Source organism: Solanum tuberosum, unplaced genomic scaffold (genome assembly GCF_000226075.1).
Source record: "Solanum tuberosum cultivar DM 1-3 516 R44 unplaced genomic scaffold, SolTub_3.0 scf00018, whole genome shotgun sequence".
NCBI lineage: Eukaryota > Viridiplantae > Streptophyta > Magnoliopsida > Solanales > Solanaceae > Solanum > Solanum tuberosum.
Genome location: NW_006238944.1, coordinates 1,800,661 through 1,818,248, shown reverse-complemented (window position 1 = coordinate 1,818,248; position 17,588 = coordinate 1,800,661). Strand labels below are relative to the sequence as shown.

The 17,588-nt window shown below is 33.3% G+C and overlaps 1 protein-coding gene across 1 annotated transcript; it reads left to right on the top strand.

Annotated features, from left to right (window-relative positions):
• Positions 1–277: 277 nt before the first annotated feature.
• Positions 278–8,944, top strand: LOC102579039 (uncharacterized). The gene is made up of 7 exons (XM_006340411.2): positions 278–859; positions 949–1,035; positions 1,670–1,954; positions 2,777–2,947; positions 3,063–3,116; positions 7,699–7,845; positions 8,442–8,944. Exons 1-7 carry the CDS (start codon positions 677–679, stop codon positions 8,817–8,819), a joined length of 1,305 nt encoding a protein of 434 aa, XP_006340473.1. The 5' UTR covers positions 278–676; the 3' UTR covers positions 8,820–8,944.
• The last annotated feature ends 8,644 nt before the right edge of the window (positions 8,945–17,588 follow it).

Genomic DNA, 17,588 nt, shown 5'->3' with positions numbered 1-17,588 from the left:
CACTTTGAAAATGGTACGGAATATATTAACCAAGTATATACCCTCTCGATCTCAGTTTATATGACTCACTTTTTTTAATATGTTCTAAAAAAATGACACATTTCTAAGTAATATTTTAATTTTAAAATGTTTATTTTATTATTAATGAAATGATTTAGTCACAGAAACTTCAAAAATCTTTCTTTGTTTCTTAAACTCCATATCAGATCAAACTAACTCATATAAAAAGGGTAGGAGGGCACAAGTAGTTTCATTCTAAAATAAAGAAATGATTTAAGAAAGAAAATTAAAAGGGTGGAAGACGGAAAGTGAGTATTAATGGTGAAGATTGTATGGTGGGCAGAGAGGCAGATAGAAATATTGAAGGAGAGATTAAGTAAGGTGTAATAATATAAGAAAGTGGGGATTGTTGAGAAGAAAGATAGGTTTTATTACTCTATTTTTCTGCCCCATATATTAACTCCCTTTTTCATCATTGTAAAAACAATGTTTTGACTGTCCATTTTTATTTATATGTTGCTGCTCTCCTCTCAATCATCATGAATCTCAACCACCTCTTTTCCTATGCATTTACTACATTTATGCGTTTAAAGGAGTTCTTTTTCTTTCTAGTAATGGTGGTCTAGTTTCTTTCTTCTTTTTTTTCTCTTTCCTTTTCTTTGGCACTGAATGAAATATGGTTAGAATTAAGAAGAAAGATCAAAGTTTTCTACTACTCTTGGTTTTGTGTTTGTTCTTTGTTATGTGTGAATCACATAATTTGAACTACACAAAGTATAAACAAGTTAGCAATATGAGACTTGAAAGGATTCAAAGGCATTTGGATAGAATCAACAAGCCTCCTCTCTTCACTATTCAGGTACATATATTATCATGTCCATTTTAATTATGTTGTATTTATCAAAACATTTCGTTACGTCTTTCTTTTAACGAAAATGAAATTAATAGAGCCCGGATGGAGATATCATAGATTGTGTTCATAAAAGAAAACAACCAGCTTTCGATCATCCTTTGCTCAAGAATCACAAGATTCAGGTATGGACTACTTTCTTCTTTTTTTCGCCTTTTGTGCCGATGAGATAAATTAAATATTGCAAGTTGCAACCCCCTACCTCCTCCTTCTTTATGGAATTTGTTGCTAGCTCATTTATAGTGAAGTACGATCACGAACCAACTGCATGTTTATTGCTTTGGAATTAATGGTGTTTTTCTAAAGAACGGTTGAAAATAGTCACATAACAAATTATTTATATCTCATATTTTGTCGCGAGTTTTAAGAAGAAATGATCTTCTATAAGCTCTGAATAAAAGAAAATAACCTTATAAAGATTTCATATATTCTATTTATATAAGCTCTGAATACAAGAAAATAACCTTATAAAGATTTTATATATTCTATTTATCGATGATATCCTAAAAAAAAAATCATATAATTGAAATAACATTTGTAATGAGTTTATAAAAAGTTCCCTTTTAAAAAAAAAAAAAACTAAAAAGATGTGGTGCAATAATAATAATAATAATATTAGGATTTGAACTACCAACCACCCTTACTTTCACTTTAGTTTTTCTTTTCTTTTCTTTTCTTTTACTCACAAGCAACAAGTTATTAAATCATCATTAATGAAAACAGATTATTAACTTCTAAATCATTGCAATGTAATTACAGAAGGAACCACCAGAGATTCCAAAACTGAAAACGTCAGTGAAAACAGACGCGATGATGAGTAGAGACGTTGTAAGTAACAATAGCAACAGAGCAGTGGTAGATTGGCAATTATGGCACCAGAACGGAACGCGGTGTCCTGCAGGCACTGTTCCGATAAGGCGGAGTGAGGTTCATGATGTGCTTAGAGCAAAGTCATTGTATGATTTTGGTAAGAAAAAACGACATGGATTGCCTATTGCTCGTCGTGTTGATGCTCCTGATGTTGTTAGTGGCAATGGACATGAGGTATGTAACTTTTTCCCTCCTCCGTCTCCAATTATCTGTTGTTTTACATAAAAAATAAAAAATACTTATAAAAGAATTTTGACTACTTTAACCTAAAATATATTTACGATATAAATCTCTTTTTATTAAATATTTACTCAGTTAATTATGTATCATCTTTATTAATGAGTATGCAATTGTCAAAGTCATCTTGTTATCATATCAAAGAAAAATGAGTAGAAGATCTAAAAAAAAGACACCTAGAAATAAATGAAATTGACAACGAGTTAGGTTGAAACGGCCAATGTCTACCTTGTATAGTTGTAATAGTATTAGTAATGCCCCTCCCCCAAATTGTAATAGCAGACAAGCAAATCCGCCACTCTTATGTAATGAAGCATATAAGCTATACTAATATAATATTTAAGGATTTTGTAGTCTTTAAAAAAAATATAGTAGGAATTTATTGTAGGTGTAATTTGAAGAAGATGGAATTATAGAAGCCGTATTACATTAAAGAAGAATGAAGTACATATATATGTTGGGTAGATAATTCATTAAAGTCATTACTAGGGGTAGTTGTAAGGTGTAAATGTCCCAAGTTAGTGAAATTGAAATATGACTAGTAATTTAAGGTTATTTATTGTAGTTTAAGTAGAGTGTATGCTATCTACTTAATTAGTATATTATAGATCATAAATAGGAGTTATATATATATATATTAGTTATGACATTTTTAATTAATCATATGTTAATTGTATGCGTATATTTTACTCCACCCCATATAACCATATTAATATACGAATGAATGAATAGTCTAAAATAAAATATTATGTGTTGTAGCACGCAATAGCATACACAGGAGGGTCTGAAGAGATATATGGTGCAAAAGCAACAATAAACGTGTGGGAACCATCAATCGAAGTGGTGAACGAGTTTAGTCTATCTCAGATTTGGGTTCTATCTGGATCTTTTGACGGGTCGGATCTTAACAGTATTGAAGCTGGTTGGCAGGTACGACTAAAACACTAAATTATAGTTTTTAATCTTTTATTCATATAATTATTCACCTTTAATTTGCTTTTTTTATATTTCAAATTTGTAAAGCTTTGATTCTTCTACTAGTCAGGTTAGTCCGGAGCTGTATGGTGACAGCAGACCTAGATTATTTACATACTGGACGGTTAGCTTTCTCTTCCATCATTTATTCTTATTTTTATTTATTATATACCACTAATTTTGTTTTTACGTATAATAATAACATACTCAGTATAAAGTCAATAAATAAAGTTTGAGAAAGATATATTATATGTAGATCGTAGCATAACGTTTCATGGGAGTACATTAATTAGTATACTGCTAAATACAAATATTATCATATATGACCTTAATAAATACTTCCTCTGTCCCTAATTACTTGTTTATTTTTCTTTTTTTAGTTATTCCTAATTACTTGCCCATTTTGACAAATTAATAAAGGACAATTTTTTTATCTATTATACCCTCAATTAATTACTTTAAAAAATGTAGAACTTCTTGAAAATCTTAAGTTTCTAATTCATTTACTTCATAATTAATAGGGGTAAAATGGTAAATTCACTATGTCAATTATTATTTTCTTAATAAGTATGTTAATTCAATGACAAGTAATTAGGGACAGAGGGAGAGGGAGTAAATAATAATGCTACATCAAATTCAAAAGTGAGAATAATATCTAAAGCTAAAAGGGATATATAAAAATGATTATAAATGTAACCTCTATTGAATAAATGCATTGCTTTGGGGCACGGACTTTCATACGGAGAGTCATTTATGTTAACTTCTTTATTTAGTGGTACTATCTCAGTTTATTTAGGGAGATTTAATTTAGTAGTCTTTTTACAAATTTATAACTTTCTCTGTTAAAAAATAATTGTCATTTGATACACACTTTAAGAAATAATTAGGATAATGCTAAATGGCCAGAAAATTAAAAAAGTCTATAGTATTTTTTTTTATTTAACGTTAAACTAATTTGTTTTCCATTTTTTAATTAAAATGTATTAAAGTTAAAAGGGTAAAATGTTTTAAAAGGTAAAATAACATTATTTTTTAATTTTCTGGTCAAATTCTGGCCAAATTTCTGGCCAAAAGGATTTTTCCTAATAAATAATAAAGGTAATATTATTATATTACTTTTTAAATATATTAAATTTAATGTTTAAAGAATGTACTAGTATTAGATACTCCTATTGAATAGTGGAGTATTTAATAACAAGGGTAAAATAGATTAAAAGAATAAATTATCTCTTAGTTTTCTAAACTGAACAAAATTTGTTGGATAACTAAAAAACTATTTTTAGTATAGTGGACAAGTAAAGTTGGAAGGTGGAAGTAGTTTTGAAAGGGAAGAATAGAGTTGGCACCTATATACTTTCTCTGTCCTGTTTTATATGACTTACTTTGCTTTTTAATCAGTCTTAAAAAGAATGTGACATTTCTATATTTGATAACAATTTAACTTTAAAATGTTCATTTTACCTTTAATGAAATGATTTCTAGTCACATAATATATCTATGACTTATTTTAAATCATAAATTTTAAAAATCTATCTTTTTTTCGTTAATTTCGTATTAAATCAAACTAACTCATATAAATTGTGATAGAGGCCTTAACATTTTTGTATGGGAATCAAAAAGGGATAAGCTGAAAGTCAACTTTTTCATTGGGTCAATGGAAACTTCCCAACTTTGTTTATTTGAGGAGTTTCGTGCTTTGGAAGTAATTGTCTACCTAATAAATTATGTCCCACTTTGGATCTTCTCTATTTTTTTATTACGTAACTCGAATCTTCCAATTCTAAAATTGTAATCTCAACCTTAGCACATATAGAGGAAATATATAATTAAATTAATTAAGGACGTGCAAGAGGGTAGCTGGAAAAAATTAATTAAACTAATCACTTCTCTGATTTCATGATTTTCTTAATCAACTATCTAGATCTCAATGTACGTGGTCAACTCCTTGCTAATAAATATCGTTTTAACAAAAAATAAAATTATTAGAAAATAAGGTAACATTTAAAAATTCAAGATAAAAACAATATTTTTCATTTTAATTTGTTTTTTTTATTTTGATTTGATACTTAGTTTAAGAAAGTAAACCAGACTTTTGATCTTGTCGTAATAAATTAAAGATACGTAAGATCATTGGCGTAGCCATGGTGATAAGGGTGTCCAATTCCTTCGTCGAAAAATATATATCATATAACAAGTAAAATGATACACGAAATGATTAACTAACATATTTTGGACACACATAACAAGCTGTTATTTCTGGACACCCTTTTTGAAATTCCTGGCTCCGCCACTTTGTAAGATATATCAAAATGTCATTTAATTTTGTAGCTTTAAACATGTCATGTTGAAAGTTGGAATTAATAGATATTCTTTTTAAGCTGATTAAAAAGGAAAGTAGGACAAACAAATTCAACCATGAGTCTAACTATACTTTTATACTCCCTCCGTTTCATTTTACTTCACTCCTAAATGATTCATTTTACTTTTTCATTTTAGCGAATTAAGAGAGTTTTATTAGTACTTCTTTCCCTTAATACATTAAAATTAAATAAAATAGATAAAAACTACTGTTATAATTCAACTCCATTGTAATGATATGAGAAATACCTTTTACATATATCCAACTAATTATTAGGAAAAGGTGGAGGAGAGGGTATGGAAAGAAAGACGAATTATTAAAGTGATTGAATTCAATGGTCAAAATCTTAAATGGAAATAATATAAAGTGAATAAGAAAAAAGAGGATGGATGCATGGAGGAGGCATAAAGGCATAGTGGCACATGACTTGTTAAGAGTCAAAACATTTAAAGAGCACATTAAACATGACTACTCACTTCCCATAGCTAGATTGGTGTAAATGCTAAGTGGTCCAAGGAAAATGACATGCAATTTTTAAACCAAAGTTTTCTTCATTATAGGATTAATTATTTGTACATGGGGACCAAGGAATCTCTCTTGGAAATGAAGAGGAAATACTCCTTCCCTATCAAATGAAATATATGCTCCTTTCAGTTTAAAATATTTACCACAATTTGAGAATTAAATGATATACAATTTGACTAATATTTTAAGATGTACCTTTTTAATCATATTGATATATGAGAAGAGTGCATTTTATAGTACTTTTTGGAAGATTTTGAAGATCTGAATTTTAATTTCAAAATATTGAATTAATTTAGCTTTGAAAATGAGTTAAATTGAACGTAACAACTATTTCAAAATAGAAGAAGTATTAATTAGGAAAAGTTTTGACTATCTTACCCTTATTTATGTTTAGGAAAAATCCTTTTGGCCAGAGAATTTGGCCAGAATGGTATTTTACCTATATTATTTTACCTTTTTAAATAGGTTTTCCCCTTTAACTTTAATACCTTTTAACTAAAAAATGGAAAAAAGATCAGTTTATTTTAAAATAAAAAAGATGTTATAGTTTTTTAAATTTTCTGATCATTTAGCACTTCCCGTATGTTTATATCATCTCTAGACATTAAATATTTATTTTATTTTATGTGTCATTATCTTATAATGATACTAGTGTTTTGTAGTCATCATCCTTTTGTATCCACATTCTTTGAATTTCCTTAACCACAGCCTCCCTATATTGTTATGTTATTTATTGCACTAATAAATAACATTAACTACATTGAAAAGCCCCATTCATAAAAATTTGAACCATCTTTTCTGGCGCAATGCATGCTAAATATTTAATACTTTCTCATCATAAAGTTGTTGAACATTAACGATGACAGCCACAATAAACACAAATGAAAAAGTGATAAGGTAGTAGCACCAAACCACGATCATAAATAATACTTCTTCCATTTTTAAATAAGAGAATTGTTAAGGTTTTTTTTTTATAGTTCAAATTAATTTAATTTTTCAATTTTCAAAAATAATTTTATAATTTTCTTTCAATTTTATCCTTTATTTGAATTTTCTATGTGATGATTTCAAGAAATTTATTGCTTTGAAGTACTGGGAATAGTTATCATAATCAATGACTAAATAGTAATTTGACAATGAATAAAAAGGGTAAAAATGAAAAATAATGTGTAGTTAATGTCTTAACATTTTTTTCTTAAAGGGTGTGCAATACCCCAACAATTCACTTATTTTGAAATGGAGGGAATATTATTTTAAGAGGAGTGCAAGGTCCACCGTGAACAAGTAAAACTGAATTGATAGTACTTCCTCCATTTTAAAATGAGTGAATTGTTGGGGTATTGCATACCCTTTAAGAAAAAAATATTAAGATATTAACTAGATTTTATTTTTCATTTTTACCCTTTTTTGTTATTATTAAATTCTCTTTAGAATAACTAAACATTGATTATGATTAAGTGTGTGATCATCTCATCTAAAAGTTTAAACTGTTAGAGAAAGCACACTTTTATTAGTTAATGATATTCTCAACAAATACTAAATAAGCAGTTAAAGTTTCTTGAACTCATCACATAAGAAATTCAAATGAAAGGTAAAAATGGAAAAAATTTCTAAAATTATTCTTAAACACTGAAAAGTTCAGTTAATTTGAACTATAAAAAATGTTTCACATGGTTGTGTTACAATTTAATGTCATTAACGTGTGGATCTTGATGATAATTTGAACTTTATTTGTTCTATGAAAACACATAACACTTGAACTATGTCTATATTTGGAAGTCTAATGTGTGACAATATGTTATTTTTTTGGTAATATGAACAGAGTGATTCCTATCAAGCAACAGGATGTTACAACCTATTATGTTCAGGATTTGTCCAAACAAATAGCAGAATAGCCATTGGTGCTGCCATTTCTCCTGTTTCATCCGTTGAGGGAAGTCAATATGATGTTACTATACTCATTTGGAAGGTCCCTTTCTTAATTCCCTTCTCTCATTTTTGCATTTTTAGCTAAACTTAATCTAGAGAATGGAATATTTGACCAAACTTCTAAACTCAACTCGACTTATTTTAAAAGGTATTTTTCAATAAAGTACTTTTAGTGAAAAGTTGATTTGTTGGGTACCACTATGATGAAAGAAATCAAGGTACTGCCAAAGGATGTGATGCAATGAATGAGACTGCTCCTTCCTTAATTATTGGTCTTGAGTTCGAACCCTGGATATGAAAAAACTCATTGGTATTAGGAAGTATTTCCCCCCAAATGAAGTCCTACACTGTGTGAATCTGAAATAATCGGGCTCCCGAACACCAGGTGGGAAACCAAAACCAAGAAAGAAAGCAAGTTTCCATTTCCATTAGTTTTTATTTGTTGTTGGCCTGTTGACCGAAATTAATTACAAACCCTAGTCAAAATATACACAATTTATATTTTGATTATGTATATTTGTGTATACAAGTTACAACATATAATATAGATTATGTATATTTGTGTATAAAACATATAATATGGATTATATATGTACACTATGTGATGTGTTATTGTTTTTGTGTATAAATGTATAGGATCCAAAGGTAGGGAATTGGTGGATGGTGTTTGGTGACAACACACTAGTAGGTTATTGGCCGGCTGAGTTATTTACACACTTGGCGGAGCGTGCTACAATGGTGGAGTGGGGCGGAGAGATAGTAAATTCACGGGCCAACGGAGAACATACGTCTACACAAATGGGCTCGGGCCATTTTGGTGATGATGGATTTAGAAAAGCAAGTTATTTCAGAAATCTTGAAATTGTGGACTCTGATAACAGCCTAAGTTCAGCCCAAGATATATCAATCTTGGCTGAGAACACAAATTGCTATAACATAAAAAATGCTTATAGCAGTGAATGGGGTACACATTTCTATTATGGTGGACCTGGTAGAAATCCACAATGCAACTAATATGATGATGAGGCAAAGTCTCTAGCTAGTTATCACCAATTTGTTCTTTTATTATTTATTTTCATCTTTTAATGCTATTTCCAACTTTGTTTATGCTGATTAATTACACATTGTTTTTCTTCTTGTGTCTATGTTTTGTTTGAGGGGGAAAATGTATGTATTAGTTAAATAAGACAAATAGCATTAAACAGGGTTAGGAAATAGCAAATATTTAGTTGGAATGGCTACTAGTACAAAATTTGTGATCATGTTTTTTGAATCTTATTAAATGTATCAATTTGTTTTTTTATTAATTATCATTTGATCAGTTGGTCTTTTATATATAATTTTTAGAATTGTTAAAGATTTGTCTGGTTTGACTTTATAGAGGATTGAGTCATTTCTTCCCATTTCAGATACTAGGATTCTTTGTTAAAAGAGGCGTGTAGGGTCGATTTGATTATAAGGTCACTAAAATAATGATTTGAAGCTTTAATTTTTTTGGTCCCCTATTTTTTTAAACGATATTTTTTTTAACTATATAGAAAGGTCATAGCTAGAACGATCAACCACAAATTTGCAAATAATCTCATTCTTTAAAGGTAATATATGGTCATTATACTTGATTGATTTTTAGCAAACCACATACTCTATCTTTCATTTTCCTTCCACAGTTTATTTTTTCTCTTTCTCCTCACTTTCATCTTAAGAGAGAATGAGATGACTCAAGCAAAGAAGTAGGCAAAGTGCTATGTCATCTTCCTTAAACGTCTTCTTCTTCTTCTTTATGCTCATGTTGGAAAGTCAACTAGTAATAGACATAGTGACGACACGTAGTGGCGGAGTCAGAAATTTCATTAAGGGTGTCCAAGAATAATGTTGTGTGACTGTCAAAATAAAATAAACAAATATTATGATATTTGGGATTCGAACTGAAAACTCCTTCATTCAAATGAACACCCATTACCACTGCGCCAAAGTCATAGCTTTTGTCAAGGGTGTCCAACTTTAAATATATATCCCCTTTAAATGTAGAATTTGACATATATATACAACGTAATTTTTACACCCTAGGTGGTTGTGGCTACACCACTGATAACAGGTCCATATTCAGAAAGGAAAATATGCTAAAACTCGACAGATTTCATCGAGTTGTCAATGATTTTTTATGAAGAGAAAATCGACGCACTTTCATTGATTATTTTTCCCGTAAAAATGCGCAAAAACTATAACAAAAGGATTTTTGTTTTTTGTAAAAAAATAAATAACGTGCGTTCGTCAATTTTATTTTATGAAATCTAAAGAATGCCTATTGAGTTAAAGTGCAAAAGTGCAGATGAAGAGCTTAATAAAAATAATGGAATCTTAAAATTAGGATTTTGTAATTAAATGGTACATTAACGATGAAGTTGACGGGTTAATATAGAACCAAAGATAAATTGTCAAAATGAAAATTAAGGACAAGTTGAAAAGGTTGTAGGTATTAATTTGGCCATATTAAAATCCTATATATTCACATGAAACAGTACTTATACAAATTGAAACACAACAATTTGTCAAAAACTATTTTTTTTTTTTTTGTAATACTTTATACATCTATCAATATTCACATTCAATTTGGAAATCATATCACGAAATGTTAAAAGATTAATATGAAAGCTTACTTGTATTTGATAAAATGCAATAGAGTTTGGAGTCGAAAAGGTCACATTTTGAAGGGAAGATGTCAAAAGGGACGACAATGAACTTTTGGATTAATCAAAATATACAAAACGTGGAACTTCGAGCGACAAACAAATTCTATTATTGTTAATGGATACAAGACTCTTTAATTTTTTTTATTTTTTTTTAGTTTTCCTCCTAGTTGTGCTAAAACACATGACTTCCATTTTAAAAAAAAGAAAATTAGTCATGTCAAATTACACAGCAAAGCTTACATTTTTTCTTAATTATTAGTCGTGGGACGTTGAATGACCAGTATATTGTTTTCTTTGTTTTAGGTCTTGCTTGTTTTGACAATAAGATCCTGGATAAATTTGAATTAGTCTGTTAGGATATTTTGAAAACATTAAAACTCAGTACTAACATTCTTAACTTTGCACTTTAATAACTTTGTTGCATCATTTGGATTAAAGCTTGTCGTGTGAAGTACCACAACTAAAAAAAATAGTATGCAGGTTGTGCAACGTCCCACGACTAATAAATAACAAAATCTATAAGCCTTAGTTGTGTAATTTGACACAAATAAATTATTTTTTTTCTTGAAGGTCTTGTGATTTAGCATGACTAGGAAGAAATTTTAAAAAAATAAAAAAATATCAAATGAGTCGTATATTCAATCACGACAAACAATTATGTAAATGGAGAAACGAATGTTTGGATTAGCCACTGATGATAATTTGAAGAGGATGAGAATTAATATTGTCTCTAGATGTTGGTGTTGCGAAACACGACAAATAGAAACAATATCTCACGTATTCCTAACAACTTCTATAGCCCAAAAGCTATGGAGGTATTTTGCTTCATGTGCAGGTGTAGATATAGGAGACAAAAACCTACTGCAGACCATAAATTGCTGGTGGTATGTTGATGCTCCTAACAAGGTTAGGATTGTCCTTAGAGCTATACCAACATTGATAATGTGGAGCTTATGGGAGAGGCAAAATCATATTAAGCATAGAGGCCAACTTAACTTTGGGGGACTGATACAACAAGTAACAAAAAAATCCAGTTGCTGAAAGCGGGGAGAACTCAGGTCTCAACCTAATTGGAAAGACTTGGCCTGAGGTGGTTAATATATTAGGATCCTACAAGCCTAAAATATACTACCATATTGTTTAGTGGAAGCCACCAAAGATTGATCAAGTGAAATACAATACAGATGGGGCTAGCAAAGGAAACCCAGGGAGAGTGCTATTAGGTGCTGTTTCAGGGACAAGAATGGAGATATTATGTATGCTCAATCTAAAGGAATAGGACTTGACACAAACATAGAAGCAGAGGCCACAACAATTCAAGAAGCTTTGAAAATCAGTTCCAGGAAGGGATTTCAAAATCTCTTAATTGAGACAGATTCACTAAGTCTAAAGAACATCATACAAATGACATAGAGGATAAAATGGGAAATTGCATAAATAATGGAGGACAATAATGAAAGAGACGTGGACACAGAAGTGTTAATTGTAGTTTTGATGATTTGACAAACTCCGGAACCTTGTAAAGGGACCTGATCTCGATCTGATCCCGGGCGCAAATATACACACAACTGCCAGGCTGGAAAAAGTACAATTGGTTGGTGCACAGTCTCCAACTGTGGCAGAAGTAGCAGAAACCTCAGCCAATGGCATTGCCTCGAAGGTTGTGACTATTCCTATTAAACATTATGACCAATAGTCATAACCTTAGTGAAAATTAGTGAAAACAGTTGAAAATCCTGTGCGACAGGTCGTGGTTTTACTCCCTTGAGCAAGGAGGTTTTCACGCAAACTGCTTGTGTTGTGTTCTTGTTATTATTTACTCTTCATTCTTAAATTTGTTTGAGTCAAGGGACCTGGTCCGCTGACTGATAGTGGACGCACGTATTCTATCAATTGGTATCAGAGCAGGTGTTCTCTAGCTGGTTAACCCCAAGAGAGAAGTTCCTGCATAAGAATGGCTGCTCCATTGAACCTAGAAGAAGGACAATCATCAACACGAGCACCCCGCTTCAAAGGCCAGTTCTATAGCTGGTGGAAAATAAGGATGCACTACTACTTAATGGCTGAGGACAGTGAGCTATGGGATATAGTGTTGGATGGACCCTTTATCCCTACCACTGAAGTGAAGGATAGCGAAATAACCAAAATTGTTCCAAAGACTTGGCAATATTACAACGAGGCAGACAGAAAGAAGATCGAGAAAAGTTACAAAGCTAAAAAGTTGTTAGTATGCGGTATTGGTGCTGAAGAGTACAATCGCATCTCTGCGTGTGAGTCTGCAAAGAAAATCTAGGACGGTTTAAGGACTGCTCATGAGGGAACAAAGCAGGTGAAGGAATCGAAGGTGGACATGCTGACCACTCAATATGAAAACTTCACCATGAAGGAAGGAGAGACCATTCATGAAATGCATACTAAACTCTCTTCCATAACCAATGAGCTACGAAGTCTGGGTGAGCCCATTAGCACTAGTAAGCAAGTTAGGAAGGTTCTTCGAATACTTCCTAAGTCCTGGGAAATAAAAGTAGATGCTATTACTGAAGCCAAGGATTTGAAGGTTTTAACAATGGATGCTCTCATTGGAAACCTCAAGACCCATGAAATGAACAGAAATCAGGACATCTCAAAGAAGAAAGACAAGTCCTTAGTTCTCAAAATCACACCAGGTGAAACTTCAAGTGAAGAGGATGACATGGCCTATCGGACCAAGAGATTTCAGAAAATTGTGAGAAAGTATGGAGGGTTTAGAAAAGAAGGGAATCCTCGTAGGACTACATCTGCTATTGACCTTTGTCACAAGTGTGGAAAGGCAGGTCACTTCATAAGAGATTGCCCAATGCTTAAAGCTGAAAACAAAAAGTATCAAAGACCTGAAGGCGAAAAAGATAAGAGGAGGGACCTGGTACCTGAGAAGAATGCAAGAAAAGCTGCAGCTGACTATGTTGTGAATAAAGCTCTTGCTGCTTAGGGGGACTCCTCAAGTGAATCAAGAGAGTCAGAATGCCCTGATGACGCATCAATGCTGGCAATTCAAGATGATGCTAACGTGTTTGATGGGTTGTTAGCCCTCATGGCAAAATCAGATGACAAGGACGATGAAGATAATGTAACTCTCCTCGACATTAAACAAAACTTGAACTCTTATTATGTTAGAAGGTTGAGGAATCTAACAAATGTTTTGATTGAGTCTGTAATAGAGTTAACCACTAAAAAGAATTGTATGAACATTAGCCTAGATATTCTTGGTGAATAAAAGACAGTAACAACTGTTCACATATCGCTCATTGAGGAACATTTGACAGTTCTAGAAACTGAAAATCTAGAACTTAAAAATCAACTGAGCATAATGATTGAGAAATCTGGGAAAAGAAAAGGGAGGGCCACTAGTTTGCAAGCAGAGCTAGAAGCAAATCTGAATACTGCTGAGACCAGACTTGCTCTAGCCTTGGAAAAAAATGATCAGATGGAGAGGGACCTGGTCCGTCTTAAAGAAGAACTTCAAACTTCTCTAAAATGGACCAGTTCCACCAAACTGCTTTCTAACATCACCAGTCAAAGCAACTATAACAGAAAGGGATTGGGTAGTTTGAACATTAATCCTCCTTACAAACCTCATAGTAAATATGTATCTATTTCTGACAATTTACTGTGTCTTCACTGTGGTCGCAATGGCCATCTGAAACGGGATTGCCTTGGCTGGAAGGCCTTGCAAGAAAAAATTTCAGTCTATTCTAGACAGAAAAAAGTTCAAAAAGGAGGACCTGCTCCCATGTCTAAGTCCCAGAACAAGAAGAAAACCAATCTACCTCATTGGCCAAGAAACATTCTTATTACGCCCCTATCACCCTTTTGGGAACTCAGATTAAAGTGGGTTCCCAAGTCTAACAAATGATCTCTGTTGCAAGTGGGTGAAGAAAGCAGAAGTCAGTGCTGGTTCATGGATAGTGGATGCTCAAAGCACATGACTGGAAACACCAAAAACTTCCTTTCACTCAAGGCACTTCAAGGCGGAGGTGTCTCTTTTGGCGATGGAAAAAAGGGTATATCCTTGGAGTTGGCAGGGTTGGAAAATCTCTTGAAAGCTCCATTGAAAATGTGTATTATGTGAGTAGGTTAAAGTACAGTCTTCTTAGTATTTCTCAGATATGTGATAAGGGAAACGAAGTCAAGTTCACATCAGAAAATTGCATCGTCACCAGTTTGTCTACCAAAAAGGTGATCTTAAAGGCCAGAAGGCAGAAAAACATGTATGTGGCAGCACTGGAAACAGTTCATGGAGACGATCAGACATGCCTAAGTGCTCAAAGTGCAAATGCCGACTTATGGCAAAGGAGACTAGGTCATGTGAGCTCGTCTTTACTGAACAAACTGGTTTCTAGGGACCTTGTCCGTGGCTAACCAAAATTGAAATTCAGCTACAACACATTGTGTGATGCATGTGTCAAAGGGAAGCAGACTAGATCCTCATTCAAACCAAAGAAGCAAGTAAGCTCTTCAAGAGTTCTTGAACTGATGCATATGGATCTGTGTGGGCTTGTGAAAATCCAAAGTCGAAATGGAAAGAAGTATATTCTGGTGATAGTGGATGACTACTCAAGATTCACGTGGACTATGTTTCTCAAGTCAAAGTCAGAGACAGTTGACATGCTGATGATCTTCTTCAAAATGATCCAAACCAAGCTAAACTGCTTGATTGCAGGGATCAGGTATGACCATGGAATGGAATTCGAAAATGTGAAGCTTGATATTTTCTGTGCAGAAAATGGTATCAATCATAACTTCTCAGCACCCAGAACTCATCAGCAAAATGGTGTGGTGGAAAGAAAGAACAGAACTCTGGTTGATATCGCCAGAACCATGCTTATTGAGTCAAATCTGCCTCAAAACTTCTGGGCTGAAGAAATCAACACTGCGTGTTATGTGACTAACAGGTGCTTGATCAGGTCTCTTCTGAACAAAACACCATATGAACTGCTAAACAACAAGAAGCTCAAGCTCAGTTATCTAAGGACATTTGCTTGCAAATGTTCTGTGTTGAACAATGGCAAGGATGGTCTGGGAAAGTTTGATCCCAGAAGTGATGAAGGTGTGTTTTTTGAGTACTCATCCTCAAGCAAAGCTTACAGTGTTTTCAACAAAAGAACATTGTGTATTGAGGAAAGTGTTCATGTGGTCTTCGATGAAAGTGGTGATTTGAAGAGCTTGGAGATGAAGGACGATGATGATCTTAACGAGCTATTCAAAATCCAGAACAATTCAGCTAACATGCCTGAAGCTGAAGGAAATCAAGATTCCAATAGCACTGATCCTGGTCCATTTGAGAAGATGAATGAAGATGTCCAGCCTACTAAGGGACCTGGTCCGTCTCATGATGCAAGTCAAGAAGAAACTCACTCTCTTGAGAATGATGACTCTGAAGAAGAAGAAGAAGAAGAGACGAATCAACCCCAACATGTGGTATCTAAACTAGGATGGAAGCACATTTCATCTCACCCCCTTGATAATCTCATTTCCCCTTTAAACTCTGGAATGCAAACCAGGTCCAAATCAAGAAATCTGGTTGCATTCTTAGCGTTCATCTTTTCTATTGAGCCTAAGAATGTGAAAGAAGCCCTGAAAGATGTTGACTAGGTCAATTCAATGCAAGAGGAGCTACATCAGTTTGAGCGAAACAATGTGTAGTACCTGGTCTCCAGACCTGCTGACAGAACTATCATAGGGACCAGGTGGGTTTTAAGAAATAAGCTTGATGAAGGAGGTGTCATAACAAGAAACAAATCTAGACTGGTTGTTCAAGGGTAGAATCAAAAGGAAGGGATCGACTATGATGAAACATTTACCCCTGTTGCTCGGATGGAGGCCATCAGAATTCTTATAGCTTTTGCAGCCTTCATGGGATTCAAGCTCTTTCAAATGGACGTCAAAAGTGCCTTTTTAAATGGAGACCTGAAGGAAGAGGTGTATGTGAAACAGCCACCTGGATTTGAGAATGCTGACTTACCAAATCATGTGTTCAAGCTGAACAAGACCTTATATGGATTGAAACAAGCCCCTACAGCTTGGTATGAAAGGTTGTCCAAATTCCTACTGAAGAATGGTTTTAAAAGGGGGAAGATAGATAACACCTTGTTTCTTATGAATAGGGAACAAAAACTGCTAATCATCCAAGTGTATGTGGATGATATCATTTTTGGAGCCACCTCTGAACATTTGTGTGATAAATTTGCTACTCTAATGGGGAATGAATTCGAAATGAGCATGATAGGTGAGCTGAATTTTTTCTTGGGCCTGCAGATCAAGTAAACACTTTGCCTCAATTTGTCAAGAGAAGTACACAAATGAGCTGCTGAAGAAGTTTCACATGGTGGACTCCAAACCTATTGATACCCCCATGGGTACAAACTCAAAAATGGGAGCAGATGAGGCTGATCCATTAGTAAATCAAACCATGTATAGAGGAATTATTAGATCACTGTTGTATCTAACAGCTAGCAGACCTGACATTGTCTTCAGTGTAGGAATGTGTGCACAATTCCAAGCATGTCCCAAGGAATCACATATGTAGGCGGCCAAGCGGATTCTGATGGATCTAAAGAAGACAGGGGACCTGGTCCTGTTCTATCCGGTAGGTGACTCTTTTGAACTAGTAGGGTATGCAGATGCTGACTTTGCAAGATATGGGGTTGACAGGAAGAGTACCTCTGGAATGACACATTTTCTTGGATCCTCACTCATCTCATGGGGTACCAAGAAATAGAATTCAGTATCTCTCTCAACAACTGAGGCAGAATATGTAGTTGCTGCATCTTGTTGTGCTCAACTACTATGGATCAAGCAACAACTTGAGGATTTTGGAGTTCACATTCATACTATTCCTCTCATATGTGACAATACCAGTGCAGTCAACATGGGAAAGGATCCAATTCAGCACAAAAGAACAAAGCACATTGATGTAAGACATCACTTCTTGAGAGACAATGTAGAAAGAGAAATATCAGCATGCAGTATTACAGGACAGAAGATCAAATTGCAGATATCTTTACCAAAGCTCTCAGCAAGGATCAATTTGAGAGTAACAGGTTGAAGTTGGGAA

Excerpts from the sequence above, each read along its gene's own strand:
- LOC102579039 (XM_006340411.2), top strand. The coding sequence starts at position 677 with ATGGTTAGAATTAAGAAGAAAGATCAAAGTTTTCTACTACTCTTGGTT. Across the intron at positions 1,036-1,669 it reads TCAAGAATCACAAGATTCAG|AAGGAACCACCAGAGATTCC; the intron begins GTATGGACTACT and ends ATGTAATTACAG. Across the intron at positions 7,846-8,441 it reads TTACTATACTCATTTGGAAG|GATCCAAAGGTAGGGAATTG; the intron begins GTCCCTTTCTTA and ends ATAAATGTATAG.